This window comes from Nyctibius grandis, chromosome 8, assembly GCF_013368605.1.
Source record: "Nyctibius grandis isolate bNycGra1 chromosome 8, bNycGra1.pri, whole genome shotgun sequence".
Classification (NCBI taxonomy): domain Eukaryota; kingdom Metazoa; phylum Chordata; class Aves; order Nyctibiiformes; family Nyctibiidae; genus Nyctibius; species Nyctibius grandis.
This window is the reverse complement of record NC_090665.1, coordinates 4,586,543-4,599,743: the sequence shown is the minus strand read 5'-3', so window position 1 is coordinate 4,599,743 and position 13,201 is coordinate 4,586,543. Positions and strand designations below refer to the sequence as shown.

The following is a 13,201-nucleotide window of genomic DNA, read 5'->3' as shown; positions in this document are numbered from 1 at the left end:
CCCAGCGACGGTTGAGAGCTGGATTCAGGGATGCATGGATCGGGATCGGGGGCAGCAGGAAAATGGACAGAGTCCTCCTGGGACACTAGCCAAAGGCTCAAGCTGCAGAAGCAGCCCGAAACAGCAGAAGCAGCCCAATCAGCCAGAGGCCCCCAAAAAACAGCAGCGGTCCCCAAAAACAGCAGGCCGAGGCCCTCGTGATCCCCCCACTTTATACCGAGAATGACATGTATGGGATGGAATACCTTCGTTGGTCAATTTTGGGTCACCTGCCCTGTCTGCTCCTCCCTGCAGGTGCAACCCCCCTTTGGCTCTTCACTCGTAAGCAGTGAGGAATTTAGCAGTGACCTTGGTTTCTCTAAGAATAAGTACAGGAAGAGCCTTTCTGCATAACATACCTACTGGTGCCTCAGTGATAACTACAAACTTCGAGCATTATCAGTCCTAGAAGCAGACATTGTCTGCAAAACATGCAGTTAGTTTCAGAAAGTGCAGTTACTTAGAAGAGACTTAGCTGAAAGTAAAAATCACTGAAAGGAAAATTGGCCTGGTTTAGGCCAAACCAGGACATTCATTTATCTGTAACAGACACTCAGAAAACATTAGCCACAAAAGCTGCTGTAGGATGCATTTCACCCTATGCTACCAATTAGCAAAGTGTTAGTTTGTGCAGCCAAATCTGTGTTAAAAAGAAAAGCACATTTTTACATTATCATGGATGCACACACAGCAGGAGCCAGGAGCCACCTCGCTGCACAGTGGACCTGACCCTGGCTTCTGAGCTCCACCTGTGCCTGCGAGACCTCCTGCCCAGTTAGCCATGGAACTTGAAAGCAGCTCAATTTCTATGCAGGAGACAGCAGACGCAACACATTCAAAGCTTCCGCTTGCTGCACGTTTGTATCCAAAGACCTGTTATTCAGCAAGAATATTCAAATGAGATGAAAATATTTCAGAAGATGAAAAACACCTTAAATCGTCTCCAAGCGACAGAATATACATCTCAATTTTCCCAAATGCCATCTTCTCCCTCCTTTTCCGGGCATAAGCCAATTTGGACGTAAGGGAAGATAAGAAGCAACCTGCCACACCAAGATTTTTGGAGGCTTCAGAGCCGGAAGGGGACAGGCATGAACTCCTGCGCCAAGAGCTTGTGCCAGCGAGGCTGTGCAGCCTGGCCTGGCGTGGGGCTCTGCCATGGGGGTCACTCCATTTCCCACGTCTGCTGCCGAGGCATCGCACGGGCTACGCGAGAGGAGGTGCCAGACGGAATAAGAAGAGCTGCCGGGGAAGGAACAGGATGAATTGTGTTTGTGCTGCCAGGCGCCAGCATCGCATCTTTGATCAGAAAAAGGGAGAGACTTGGCATGTCATGAGCCTAATTCCATCTCTTTTGAAGGGGCTTGTGGCTAGAGGTGTGAGCACGTGAATAGGGTTCAGGCAGAAATACGGCATGCCCTCCACTTTCGAAGATTTACTCATGAAGCTTGGTAGAAAACCAGTCCCGCTGCCGAGCCCGGACAGGCTCGGCGGTACTGGGGAGAACGCCGAGCGATGCTGAGCGAAGAAGGCAGCACTGCAGGGAAGACAAGGATCTACCGATGGTTGAGCAATACATTTCTCAACCCTTTTTTTTTTTAAATAATGCTCATATCTGTACAAAAAAACTTGATATGAAGCCATAGTTGGATGTATACATAGCAACCATGTGGTCAGAACACGCAGTCTCTTCAAGTCTGTGTTTTCCATCACCTTAAATCCAACCTTATCAATGACAAGAAACGTAACTTCAGACATACTGTGCTTTTAGGTATACAGAAAAGCACAAATTATAGATTTGTAGAGATATATTCTTTGTTAATTCCTCTATTAAGAGCCTTAGTGTGCAAAAGTCTCCATAAAAACCCACATCTCAATAGCTTTTATGCATAAGGCAGACACAAAAGATAACAGCTGGCACCAGAGATGAATCGGGCTTTAGAGACTGTGCTCTGCTTTCACTTCCAGGAGTCCAAACAAGAATAAATTCCAGTGAAGACAATGAATTTACATTAATCCAAAAATACAGTCCGATACTACAATAAACATGTTCTCTGAGTTTCTGCTTTCCAGACAGCAGTCAGTTAAAACTTCAATGAAGTTAAATTCATCACTTTAACATAACCAAGGCATTAAAAATAAAACCAAAAAAACTGGACAGTGTTACCTTTGATTATTCTAATTACCTAATTTGTAGTGAATGGTCATACTGGCACATATATCTGAAAATGAATTAAATATTGAGCAAAGCTAAGAAAGAAAAGAAGCATTGAAAAAGATGGGATTCTGGCATGGCACACAGTGTCAGAGATCATCAAAGGACTCAAGAAGAAAGTATTTCATTTTCACACGCTAGTTAGCACTGAACAAGGCAACCCATTTTAGAGGCTGTTTGTTTTAGAGTACGAGCAGAAGCTTCTAATGAGAGCAGGAAGAATGACCGACAACAAACAGATTTCTTCAAACTGTGTATTCTGAGGCTTACACTAGCGGCGGAGGGATGGACCACCAGCAGTTAGTCAGGATGCCAAACACACTGTGATGACGTGGTAGGAGGACTGGACTTGCTGGAAAAAGCTTGTGACAGAAGTTCAGTAATCTTCTATGCAATCATGCAAGAAAGTAGCTCATCCCAGGTTTTTTGACTCTTCAGATATAGGCTGAATATCTTATAAGAGGATAGATCCACTTCCTTATGTATGGGAGACTTCCAAGCCATCTAGGCTGCAAAATCTGCTTCCCCTCAAGTGATTTTGGCACTTTTGCTCCCAGAAACATAGGGTTGCCAAAAAGAAAAAGATGATGGGGAAAGAATGAACATAAGAGAAATCTGGGCTGGGTTCATCTGAAAAGCCTGTCTAAAGGGATGCTTGTTTCTTATTCCTGCAGCTGAGACAGTCACCTTCCATAAACAGCTCATTTCCAGAACGTAGTCCCTTTTTATTCTCAGTATGTGGAAGAGATTGTTACATCCTCTAAGGTATCCACAGAAGAAATACTATTGCTAATGCAAGCCCTATTTGAAATGCTAGTTGTTCTGCTTAGCTGCACTAGGTCAAAAGAGAGGTGCATTATTTGGTTTACTTCTTGATCAGATGAGTGCTCATAACTCAATGTATAAACCAGTGCAGCAGAAGAGGCAAACTCTCCATCCCGAATGGCCAGTGCAAGCAGTTAGTGCCCAAATCCCGATGCCCAAATCCTGGATTAGTGGTTTATATGAAATGCTTCTCTCTGTCCTCATCAATTAGTAACTGTCTTGTGCTCCAAGGCATGAGAGCTTATTATATCCACTTTTTTTAGTGTCTTGTCTAAACAGCTGAAACAGAACTCAATATCCTCTGCTCAGTATTGTGTATATCCATTATCATGATAGCAGTTCTCTCTTAAACTTACTCCTGTCTCTCAGCTTAGGATTTATTTCTGTTTCTCCTCGATAATTTCTGAGATACTGCAAACAGAACTGAATGTGGTATTAAGGATTTTTAATAACTTCTTGTGAATACTTACATTTGTGAAAAGAAAACTTGCTTTCTGATAATGTTCATAGCTAGGATGACTCCAAAGTGAGCTTCTTGATTATTTGTGTCATGAGAAAACTTTACTCTTCTATGTCCACAGAAGGTTTTACTTATTACATAGGTAAATTCATTTAATTGCCATAATACCTACTTTTTACATTTATCATTCAGTTCTCTCGCTTTTTCCCCCCAAAGCCACTTTAGTCCTCTTTTGTATAAAATTCCCTCTCCACCACAGCAGAAATGAGACTATTCAGAGAAAGTAATGTAACCCAAACATCACATATTTCAATTCTGGGTCTTCCCTGGTCAGATCTGATCAGAGAGAGATGGATTTCTCTCTTTTAAATCACAGAAAACCACTAGTGTTTCTAGTTAAAGATAAACCCCTCTGCTTTTACGTTATTTTTTTCTCTCACAGTAGCGTTTCCTTACCCATTCCTCCTCCAACTAAGATAATCAAGAAAAGATTGAGACTTCACCGTATTTTTAACTGCAGTTAATTACCAAAACACTGAAAGTCTCTGTATGTGGTAAACCCAACCAACCCAAAAGGGTAAGTTCTTTAGAGAAAAAACATTATTCCTGCAGCTTGAGCACTGGTACGTTTTGTCTTCTAGTTGCATCAGTATATTTATTGCTGTGATAATACCACAAATGACTGATGACATATTTGGCTGATGTTCAGCACAACCAAGGGACTTTGTGCGAGAGCAGAGACAATGACCAAACTGTGAGTGAACTTATTCTGCAGATGTGGTCCAACCACACTTTACTGTTCTTCTCAGATTACCTAAAATCAGGCTTAAAAATTTAAACAAAAGATGTCCTTTTCTTCTTCCCAAATGACAGAACATTTTAATCCTTTTTGCAGAATTCAACAACTTGACTTTTGTACCAATTTAAATGCAACACAAGGACAGTATTTTTTTTTTTTTAGAGCAACATGCAGAATTAAATTAAAAGGCTGATGTAGATAAAGGCACGGACCAAACAGCATAGGACTGCTGTGGGAACAAGGAGCTTTTGCAAATCTATAGCACACAAATTATCAGCCCACAGCATGGACAGAATCTCAGGAAAAGTGCTCAAAACTCTCAGCTTCACATGCATGGGCACCTCTTGCGTGAGCAAAAAGGATTAGCACAAACTAAAAATTCATGTAATATGCCTTGGGGGAGAGTTTTCAGCCCACCCCATCCATACTTCTCACTGTGCCTAATAACTAAATGTAAAACAGACAATTCTTCATTGCTGTTTTACCTAAAAAATTCAACATACAGCAAAGGCTGAAGAGAAGAGATGAAGGGTAGGGCTGCTTCTCTTCATGCACTCTCTGAAAAACAGAGAAGACCTCTGAGCACTCACTTAAATATTTCATTAGCCCTTTAGAGCTCCTTCTCTAGCTACCAGTCCATGCACCATATTCTCAAATATATCTTAGTAATTCACAAATTTGGCCTCTGCTCTTGATCCTCCCAAGAGGATTTTCTGCTCTGCTCAGTGTAGCATAGTCGCAGAGATTTTATTTCATCATCTCACCCCTTGACCCAGTTAACGACATCCTCCTCCTGCCTCTGCTCATGCCACCACCTGGGAAAGCCTACGGGGTCCCGGCCTGGGCTGTCTGATGGAGATGGTCACCTACTGTAAGGTTAAATCCAACTTCAGGGTAGCAACCACAAGCTTTTATTTTGTGTTCATCACTGAAGACAAAAGCTGCACTTTGGGACTGCTTGGTTGGAAGAGCAGCATTCTGCCAGGCACCCGTGGGCAGGAGATTTCACTATCTGCTGTTTGTACCTCTTCAGAAAAAAACAGGCAAAAAGACCAAGTAAAAGGAAGAGTCACAGGGGCAGAAAAGCCAGGGCATGGCTGGAACATGGAGATGGATGTGACACAAAGAAGAAATGCTCAGAATTGGAAAAAGATTTTTCACTGGAAATGAAGAGCCCCTGTTTCTTTAATGCCTGCTGCAAAACAACAGAAATTTCCACAAGATTGCATCACAGAAACACAGGACACCATCCCTGCTTTGGTCTCAAAAAAAGCACAAACCTGGAAACACCTGAATTCTCACAAACTACTTGAACTGGAAGGGATACCAACATCCTCTGTGAATTAGACAAAATCCAGACTGAGGAAGTCTACAAACCTTTGCACTTACGCAAAGTCAAGTACGTGAAGTGCTTGTTAACATTTCCTTACCTATGCAGGTGCGCCCATCAGCGTGGAACCTGTACCCTGCCCGGCACTGGCAGTGGAAGGAGCCGTGCGTGTTGACACAGCCTTGCTGGCAGCCACCATTCACCACCGCGCACTCATCCACGTCTAGAGAAGGAAGGCAGACGATGAGAATTACGAGGCAGCCTCAGCAAAGACATACCTTGGTTCTCTTGGATGGCACGGAGCTCATATATAATGCAACTGTGACACTCAGACTGGGTTTTTGTTTACTTCGCTTCATCACTGTAAACAGAGCAAAGAAAATTGAAATTTTATGGTGTTTTTCAAATTTCCTGCAGGCACTGCCTCTGTAGTTTCTACTTCTGAAGCCCTTGTTAACTAGAGTAATCTGTGACATGGCTGTTTCCTCGGGGCCAAGAGAAAAATACAGGGAAAGAATTAGGGTAAGAATACATCTGAGCTTGTAGGTACCACTGGTCAAACATTTGGCTTTTGTAAAAAATTGCTGTATGAAGATTTCCTTTTGCATCAGGCCTTTAATCCTATTAGCAGGTGCTCTTGAGGGTACAATTATGTACAACTGACATAAAAGGAAAAAAGCCGTGCAAGAGTAGAGCCCACACTCTCGATCAACATCACATTTTCAACCACTGAATACACAGAGAGCCTAGACATTTAAAAAGAATGATGATTTTTCTGCCACATTTTCTGTGGCTCTTGTCCCTTGGGCTTCCTCATGTTCACCTGAACTTCCCATAGCAACTTCTCAGATGATCTCCCAGAAAAATGACGTGATTTCCTGATGAAACCTTTTCCAAACCTAAGCAGGTATCTTTCCATATTTCACATTTTAGGGGACAATATTCAGTCAAATGAAGAGGGAAACTAGCATTAAACCAGCTTGAGAATGCTGCTGTACCGTTTCATCTGAAAATGATGGACAATGACAGACAAAAAAGATCAAGCACAGTTTAAGTAAACAGGTGAAGGTTTAAAACAGACCCACAAAACTGAATTTCCAAAAGTACCACATAAGCAGTTTCTGCACCTTTTCAGCAACACTGGGCTACTGTAAATAGCACTTGATTGGCATGTTGACACCATTACCCTAAAAATCAACACAGAAGTCATTGGAAATAAGGGTCAGTTAGTCCATTCCCTGACAAAATTTCACCTGGTAGATGTCTACCTAGAATTTGTCTGCCCTTTCCTTAACAACCCCCAGGCATTACAGCTCCACCTCCCTCCAGCTCACCCAGAGGCGATGCTGGTACCAAATTATCCCAACCACCAAAGACATTCTCCTCTTGCCAAAGCCAAACCTCTCGCCTGCAATAGGCATCTACAAAAAACCCCTCTCTCAACATTAAAAACATCCATTGATTTAATTGCTCTTTGGATCATGTTCTCAAATCACCTAAGGGATTTACCCACCCAAACACACCCAAGTGGGTGTGGATGAGGAGATGGGGATTTAAAGGAATAAGAGTGGCTGCAATAAGAGGCCGGTCTGCAATTGCTGCTGTGGGGAAGGGAGCTGGCAGCGGAGCAGAACACAGCAACACGAAGAGGGTTTCCCCCTCCCATTCCCATATTGCACTTGAGGAACACAGGCTCTGGCTTTCATATTGTTGCTGTTGATATATCTGCTTTGCGTTTAGCTTTCATGGTTTACATTTTTTTTTTACTGCTTTTATGTTTAGTCCGTTTTAGAAAATCTAATCAAAATTAAATGAAAAAGGAAGTTTTAAAGACAACTTGGAAACGCACAATGTCCTGGTCCTAAGGAAATGTTATTTATAAAGTTAAATTTTAATATTTCACATGTGAATTTCCCTTATCTAAACTAAAGTCCTGGTGTTGACTAGTGTTTAAATTCAGACCATTTGCTAATGTGCGCCACTTTTTAATCCTTCTTCTATATTTGCTGTTTTATTAGACTGTATACTATGTACATTTCCTACTGCCTGAAGACATCTGGAATACTCTTTTTTTTCAAACAGAGGTTTTGCTTTCTTTAATGTAAACAGTAAACAGAAAATGTTATTCATCGTGTTGAATTCTATACTGTTAGGAAATGGCCTGCTGAAAAATGCCAGGATGAAATCAAAACCAGGAAACTATTTGTCATGAGTATCACAGAAATAAAATAAGCAAAAAGGCTCAGAAAAATATAACAAGGAAGCAGCTGAACTATATAGTACAACCATGTTCTAGTATGTATACTTTAATAAACTCGAATACTGGGAGCATCAATATATGAATTTTACAGGGGACAATCAGCTGCAGAATTTCTCTAATATACTAAATGCAGTTTTAAGTTAGGATATCAGCCCTTACAAAGGAGAAAAAATAATCCAGCTAATAAAAACGAGCACTTGGAGTTCGTTCTATTTGTTAGTCTCTATTTGACCGTTTAAAGAAGTGACTCAGCTTACAGAGAAGCTCCCGCACCAGCTGCAGCTCTTCTTTCAACAGCATTTCCCTTGTGCTGGCACATCTCGAAAGGCCATAAGGCAATTATATTGCTGAAAGGCAATATAATTAAATGAAAAATAAGAAACTCTAGAAGACTTGTATATATGAGCTACACCTAACCCCACCCCGAGACTCCCTGCAGCAAGTGGGGAAAAAACAGCTGAGATTGATGAGCCCACAACGCAACTCCACGACCACCTTCCCACGATGCCACGTGAGCGGCAGTTTGATGACAGACAATCTCTTCTACTCTCAGGCTTTCTCTGCAAGACCAATATTTTCAGGATTATATTATTCTAGAATTATGAAGTTATAAAAATATTAAAAATATTTGAGAAATATAAAGTCATTATATTGTAATTCTAGAATGTTATGGGATTATGGTAGATTGTATCTGTTTAACAATACACTGTAATTAAATTTGGATTAGTTTCCACTGCAGATCAAACTGAAACATCTACATGCTCAACTTTCTATAGTTACAATTTAGGACGCTTGTCTGAATAACCAGAGTTTCAAGCCATTTATGGCTTGCTTAGCACAAATCAGACCGTGATGAAAGCAACCACATTCCCCCAAAACAGAGGGAGAGACGAGAGGCAAGAAGCAACCCAAGAACAGTGTGCTGTCCCAGGGCTATCTTGCGAAGGGGATTATGCTGCTGCGTGCATAGAGCTGAGTCGGTATGTGAATATGCTCCTTCTCACCTACGGAGGATTTCCACAGAGACACATTTTAGTGGGATTCCCCACTGAAAGTATCACTCCTTTCCACGCTGTCTGTACGCAGCACGTGGCCCACCACCCACCCCAGGATGTACAGGGAGTGTGTCGAGTGCGACTGCACACTGACCTCTCCTCCATCCCAAGAGGATGCGTATCACATGTCCTGAACATGGGAAAAGAGGATACATCGTACAAACGCACAAGCTGCTGCCAGCACCGTGCCCTTTCCAAGGGCAGACTGTACTGATGAAGTTACACATTTTGAAGTCCTCGATCCTCCTGAACGGGAGCTCTGCTAAGCTTCAGAGAAGTTTGTCCCCAATTGATTTGATGGGCGACAATAGCAACAGCGCAATTTCCCTGCCCAAAACTTGCTTAAATACAGAGCTGGGTGATTGCTTGTTTGGAATTCAGGGTCATCACTTCAGTAGCTTTTTTCGTATCATTACTAAAACATCTAGGAACAGCTATGATCAATCCGTTCCTTAAAAATAAACAGACAGCAGTGTTAAACACAGATAATTAGCGAACCTGCAATCATGTTTTTATAAAGGAAAAAAAGCAAGATGTTGCCAGATCAATTCCCTACTAACAAACAGCTTAGCTTTTTAAACCATTAAGAAATGTAAACAACATGCAAAACTAAACCCCAAAAGAAGAAAAATACCAGCTCTGACAGCAGCAGGACTGAGCATTTCCAGTATCCTCTCCATTTTTATGATCCTTCCCCACTTTTCTGGCCATACTGTGCAAGACAGAATTGTGAGTGAGTGGGCTATTTTTCAGCTCCCAGTTTTCAAGTTCTCCACTTGCAACACCCCAACACCACTTGCAGGTCAAGAGCAGGCTGCAGCCACAGCTCCCATGTCTCCAAACAAATACCTGAGGGGTCATGAGCCTCCAAAGGGACTCCGAAATGTTTGTCCCTGGTTTAACCACTGGACCGGCACTTCATGCAATCCCACATCCTCTTTGCTTTTAAATCCTTTTTCCCCAAAGAACCTGCCTGGCGATTTCTGCTGTGACAACTCCCACAATTAATGCATCACCCATAGGCTCTCTCATAGGCCTGCAATGGCCCTCCGTAGGCATAAGCATGGATTTGGGCTCCGGTTCAGGACAATTGCCGCTTCAGATCTCAAAGCGCCTGCAGAAATACTGAAAGTCAGGCCTGCTTTTCTTTCTAATTCAATTTATTTTTTAAAGCACTGCATTCCTCACAAGGTCATTATTTGCAACTTTTATCGCTTTTCACATGCCTTCCTTCGGTGCACGTGTGTGCAGCTGCTCTGAAAGCACAAGATGAAACAATCTCCTAAATATAAAGTTTATTGTACACTTTTCCTGCTTGCACGTTTTTAGTGAAATGAAAGGAATAAGGTCATTTAAAATGCAGCATCTACTGCAGACCTGAGTTCCCTTCTTTGGGCTGGCCAAGCAAACCATTTTGAGAATCCCAAATGGAAAGAGAGATGACGTGCCAAGGGTACCCCAGGGACGGCACACATATCGAGGACACTGTGGCAAGAGCTCTAAGCAGGCACGGGGTGGCAGAGCGAGGTTTCTCTCTCAGCCAGTGTCACGGAGCCAGTGGCATTTCCTCTGGGTGACAAACGAACAGGCTTTCTCTCCCTTGACTGTAAGAACATGCACAGATTGATAACTGTTCGAAGCCAGCACTTTCTGATAGATAAGCAGAGAACAAAATTCCTCTTCCCAGTGCCCAGGCACTGCTGGAGAAAGACACCAGAACTGAACACTACGGACCTCATCATCTGAGGATTATTTTTTTTTTTTTATGGTTTTGGCAAAACCTCTCTACTTTAGCAAGTAAATAACAACATGAAAAGGGGCAGAGACCAAATAGTTGTGAGCATCACCCACCCCACAAACACCAGAGACCTGATATGGATGAAAACATTTCTGTCCAGCTGGGAGCTGAAGTAAGAAACACTTTCTTACCAAAATCAGCTGGGGACATGCTAGCACAGTCGCTGACATGCAGGGGTCCAAAACACCACAATACCATCTGCGGATCTGGCCCAAATGACTTTCACAGAAGCATAACTACACCCTTTTTACCAAATGCCTCAGAAATACCACATAAAAATGGAATGAATGACACACGCTCGTTACCATTTTCCAGTCACCACAATCCTCCCCAGCTCACTGCAGAAAGGATGCGACCAGCAGAAGCAGGGAAACACAAAACCCTACTTGCATTTACTTAGAAGATGGTTTTAAAGTCGTATTATATTTAAAAATAATTATAGTAATTATTTATAAAAAATGATATCTGGAAAGAGGAAGCACGGTCTACTCTTTGCAGTATTATCTTAAAATTCAGTAAAATTGGGTTTTTGTCTCCCCTTTACCCCGGGAGCTTTGTGGGTCGTTGGTCCACACACAATATTGTGAGGATTAGGCAGTAATGGTGGTGATGGAGAAACGGGGAAGGGAAGATTGGATCTCATGTAAAGAACCACAATGAGAAACCTTACACGGCTATATTTACAATTATCAGAAGTGGATGAACTGTTCAACTCATTTATCTGGAAATAATTTAACAAAAATCTGGCTTACCACTCCCTAGCTTGCTAGTCTCTTCAGCTGCAGATCATTTAGTACATCTGACATGAAAACTCTCTTATTGTTTGCTATTTAACACGATATTTAAAATCAACAAAGATGTATGACAGTGCTTTCCCTTCTGTTATTTGTAACAGCGCTGTGATTAGTCTCTTTTATATATTCCAAAGGATGTTTAAACCTCACAAAGTTACGAAGTGAAAATATCATATGGCCTTTCCCCACTAATTTACATGGTGGATCCTACACATTAATTTAGTGTGCTTCTAAATTAAATAATTTATATACTTAAGGGAAGAAAGGGAAACTGCCTTGGTTCCCAGCCATTCATGGGCTGATCACATAACTCAGAAATTATTTATATAAAAGCGAAACAGAAAATAAGACCTACTATTGCTGTAAGTAGATAAATGTATGACAGATTCAGCTCTCAGCTTCCTTTAACTCACATGGTCTCCCCAAGTTTCAAGTTTGAAAATATCTGTAATTTGACAACCAGTGCGAATCCTCTCACAAATGTACTCATTATTAAGCAAGACAGAATTTGCTCTTGCAGCAGAAGTTTTTAAAATGATCTCTCCTGTTTTTTGAAGCTTTGACTAGAAGACATTTGACACTCCTGTTGCTAACAAAATATTTGTCCATTTTTTCCACAATGAAGGAAGTTTGACATTAGTATTGACTCTAGGAAGAAAAATACAAGTTTAAAGTCTGGCCAAAAACAAAGCCTAAAATTCAACAAGAAAAAAGCAGAATTTCTGTTCATTTTAATAGAAAACATATTTCTGTTTCATTGAATCAAACTGAGCAGCAAAGAGCGAAAAGAGCAGGTTTTGATAGCTGTGAGATTTTAAATTGCAAAACCTTCCATGAAATCTAGAGGGTTTTTATGCTTCACAAAAAAAGTGTAAATATGCTACAAGCTCTTTTGAGTGGTCTACTAGAACCTGATGTTAAGACACCTTCATGAAACAGCTTTCAGCATAGATAAATGTGCTCTTGTGGAGCCAGCTGGGTCATTTTGAACTGCTAGTGCTCCTAGGCTTTTATTTTTGCTCCTCAGCTATTTGTTTCTGTCCTTTCCTGGCCCCTTCGATGGATTCTATGAGCATCCATTGTCTGCTTGAGTTCAAAGTCAGCCAGGTTAGCTCCAATCACTGCTGAAGCTTACTTAAATTCCAGTAAGTCACCAGTGTCTGAAGCAAGCCTGCTGCAACAAACTTAATTAATGGAATCGCTTCAGCAAACTGTACCTAAAGGAGCATGTCACGTCTGATAAGAGAGTGGTTAAAAGGCATGGTTAAGAGATTCCTCACCCAATTTAGTCCCTGCGAACTGACTCCACAATGAAAGAGGACCCTTGTTAGAGCAGTGAGTTTTCCACTACGTTTCTTCTTTGCCCAGGATTAAGAACAAAGCAGCTTTAACCAGCACCTATTTCGGCAGGGCTATCCAATTAGCCATGCACAGGAACAGGCTTTCCAAGTTATCTGATTATTTACCTTCCCCTGAAAATCGATGGCATTAAAAAAACAAAGCTTTTTGTACTGGATTCACTGCCTTTCATTCTGTCACCTTCCTTTAGACCTCCCCTGTGATTCGGTCACATTGTGGAGAGGAATTTTCTACCCTGTAGCTGGTACCTTGCCCTAGATTTCAGAT

The 13,201-nt window shown here is 41.7% G+C and overlaps 1 protein-coding gene across 1 annotated transcript in view; it reads right to left on the bottom strand.

Annotated features, from left to right (window-relative positions):
• The window catches only part of LOC137666454 (multiple epidermal growth factor-like domains protein 6), a 199,483-nt gene that overhangs the window by 60,219 nt on the left and 126,063 nt on the right, over positions 1–13,201 (bottom strand). The window contains exon 6 of the mRNA XM_068406464.1: positions 5,769–5,891. Coding sequence (XP_068262565.1) covers positions 5,769–5,891 — 123 coding nt within the window. The remainder of the gene's footprint in view (positions 1–5,768; positions 5,892–13,201) is intronic.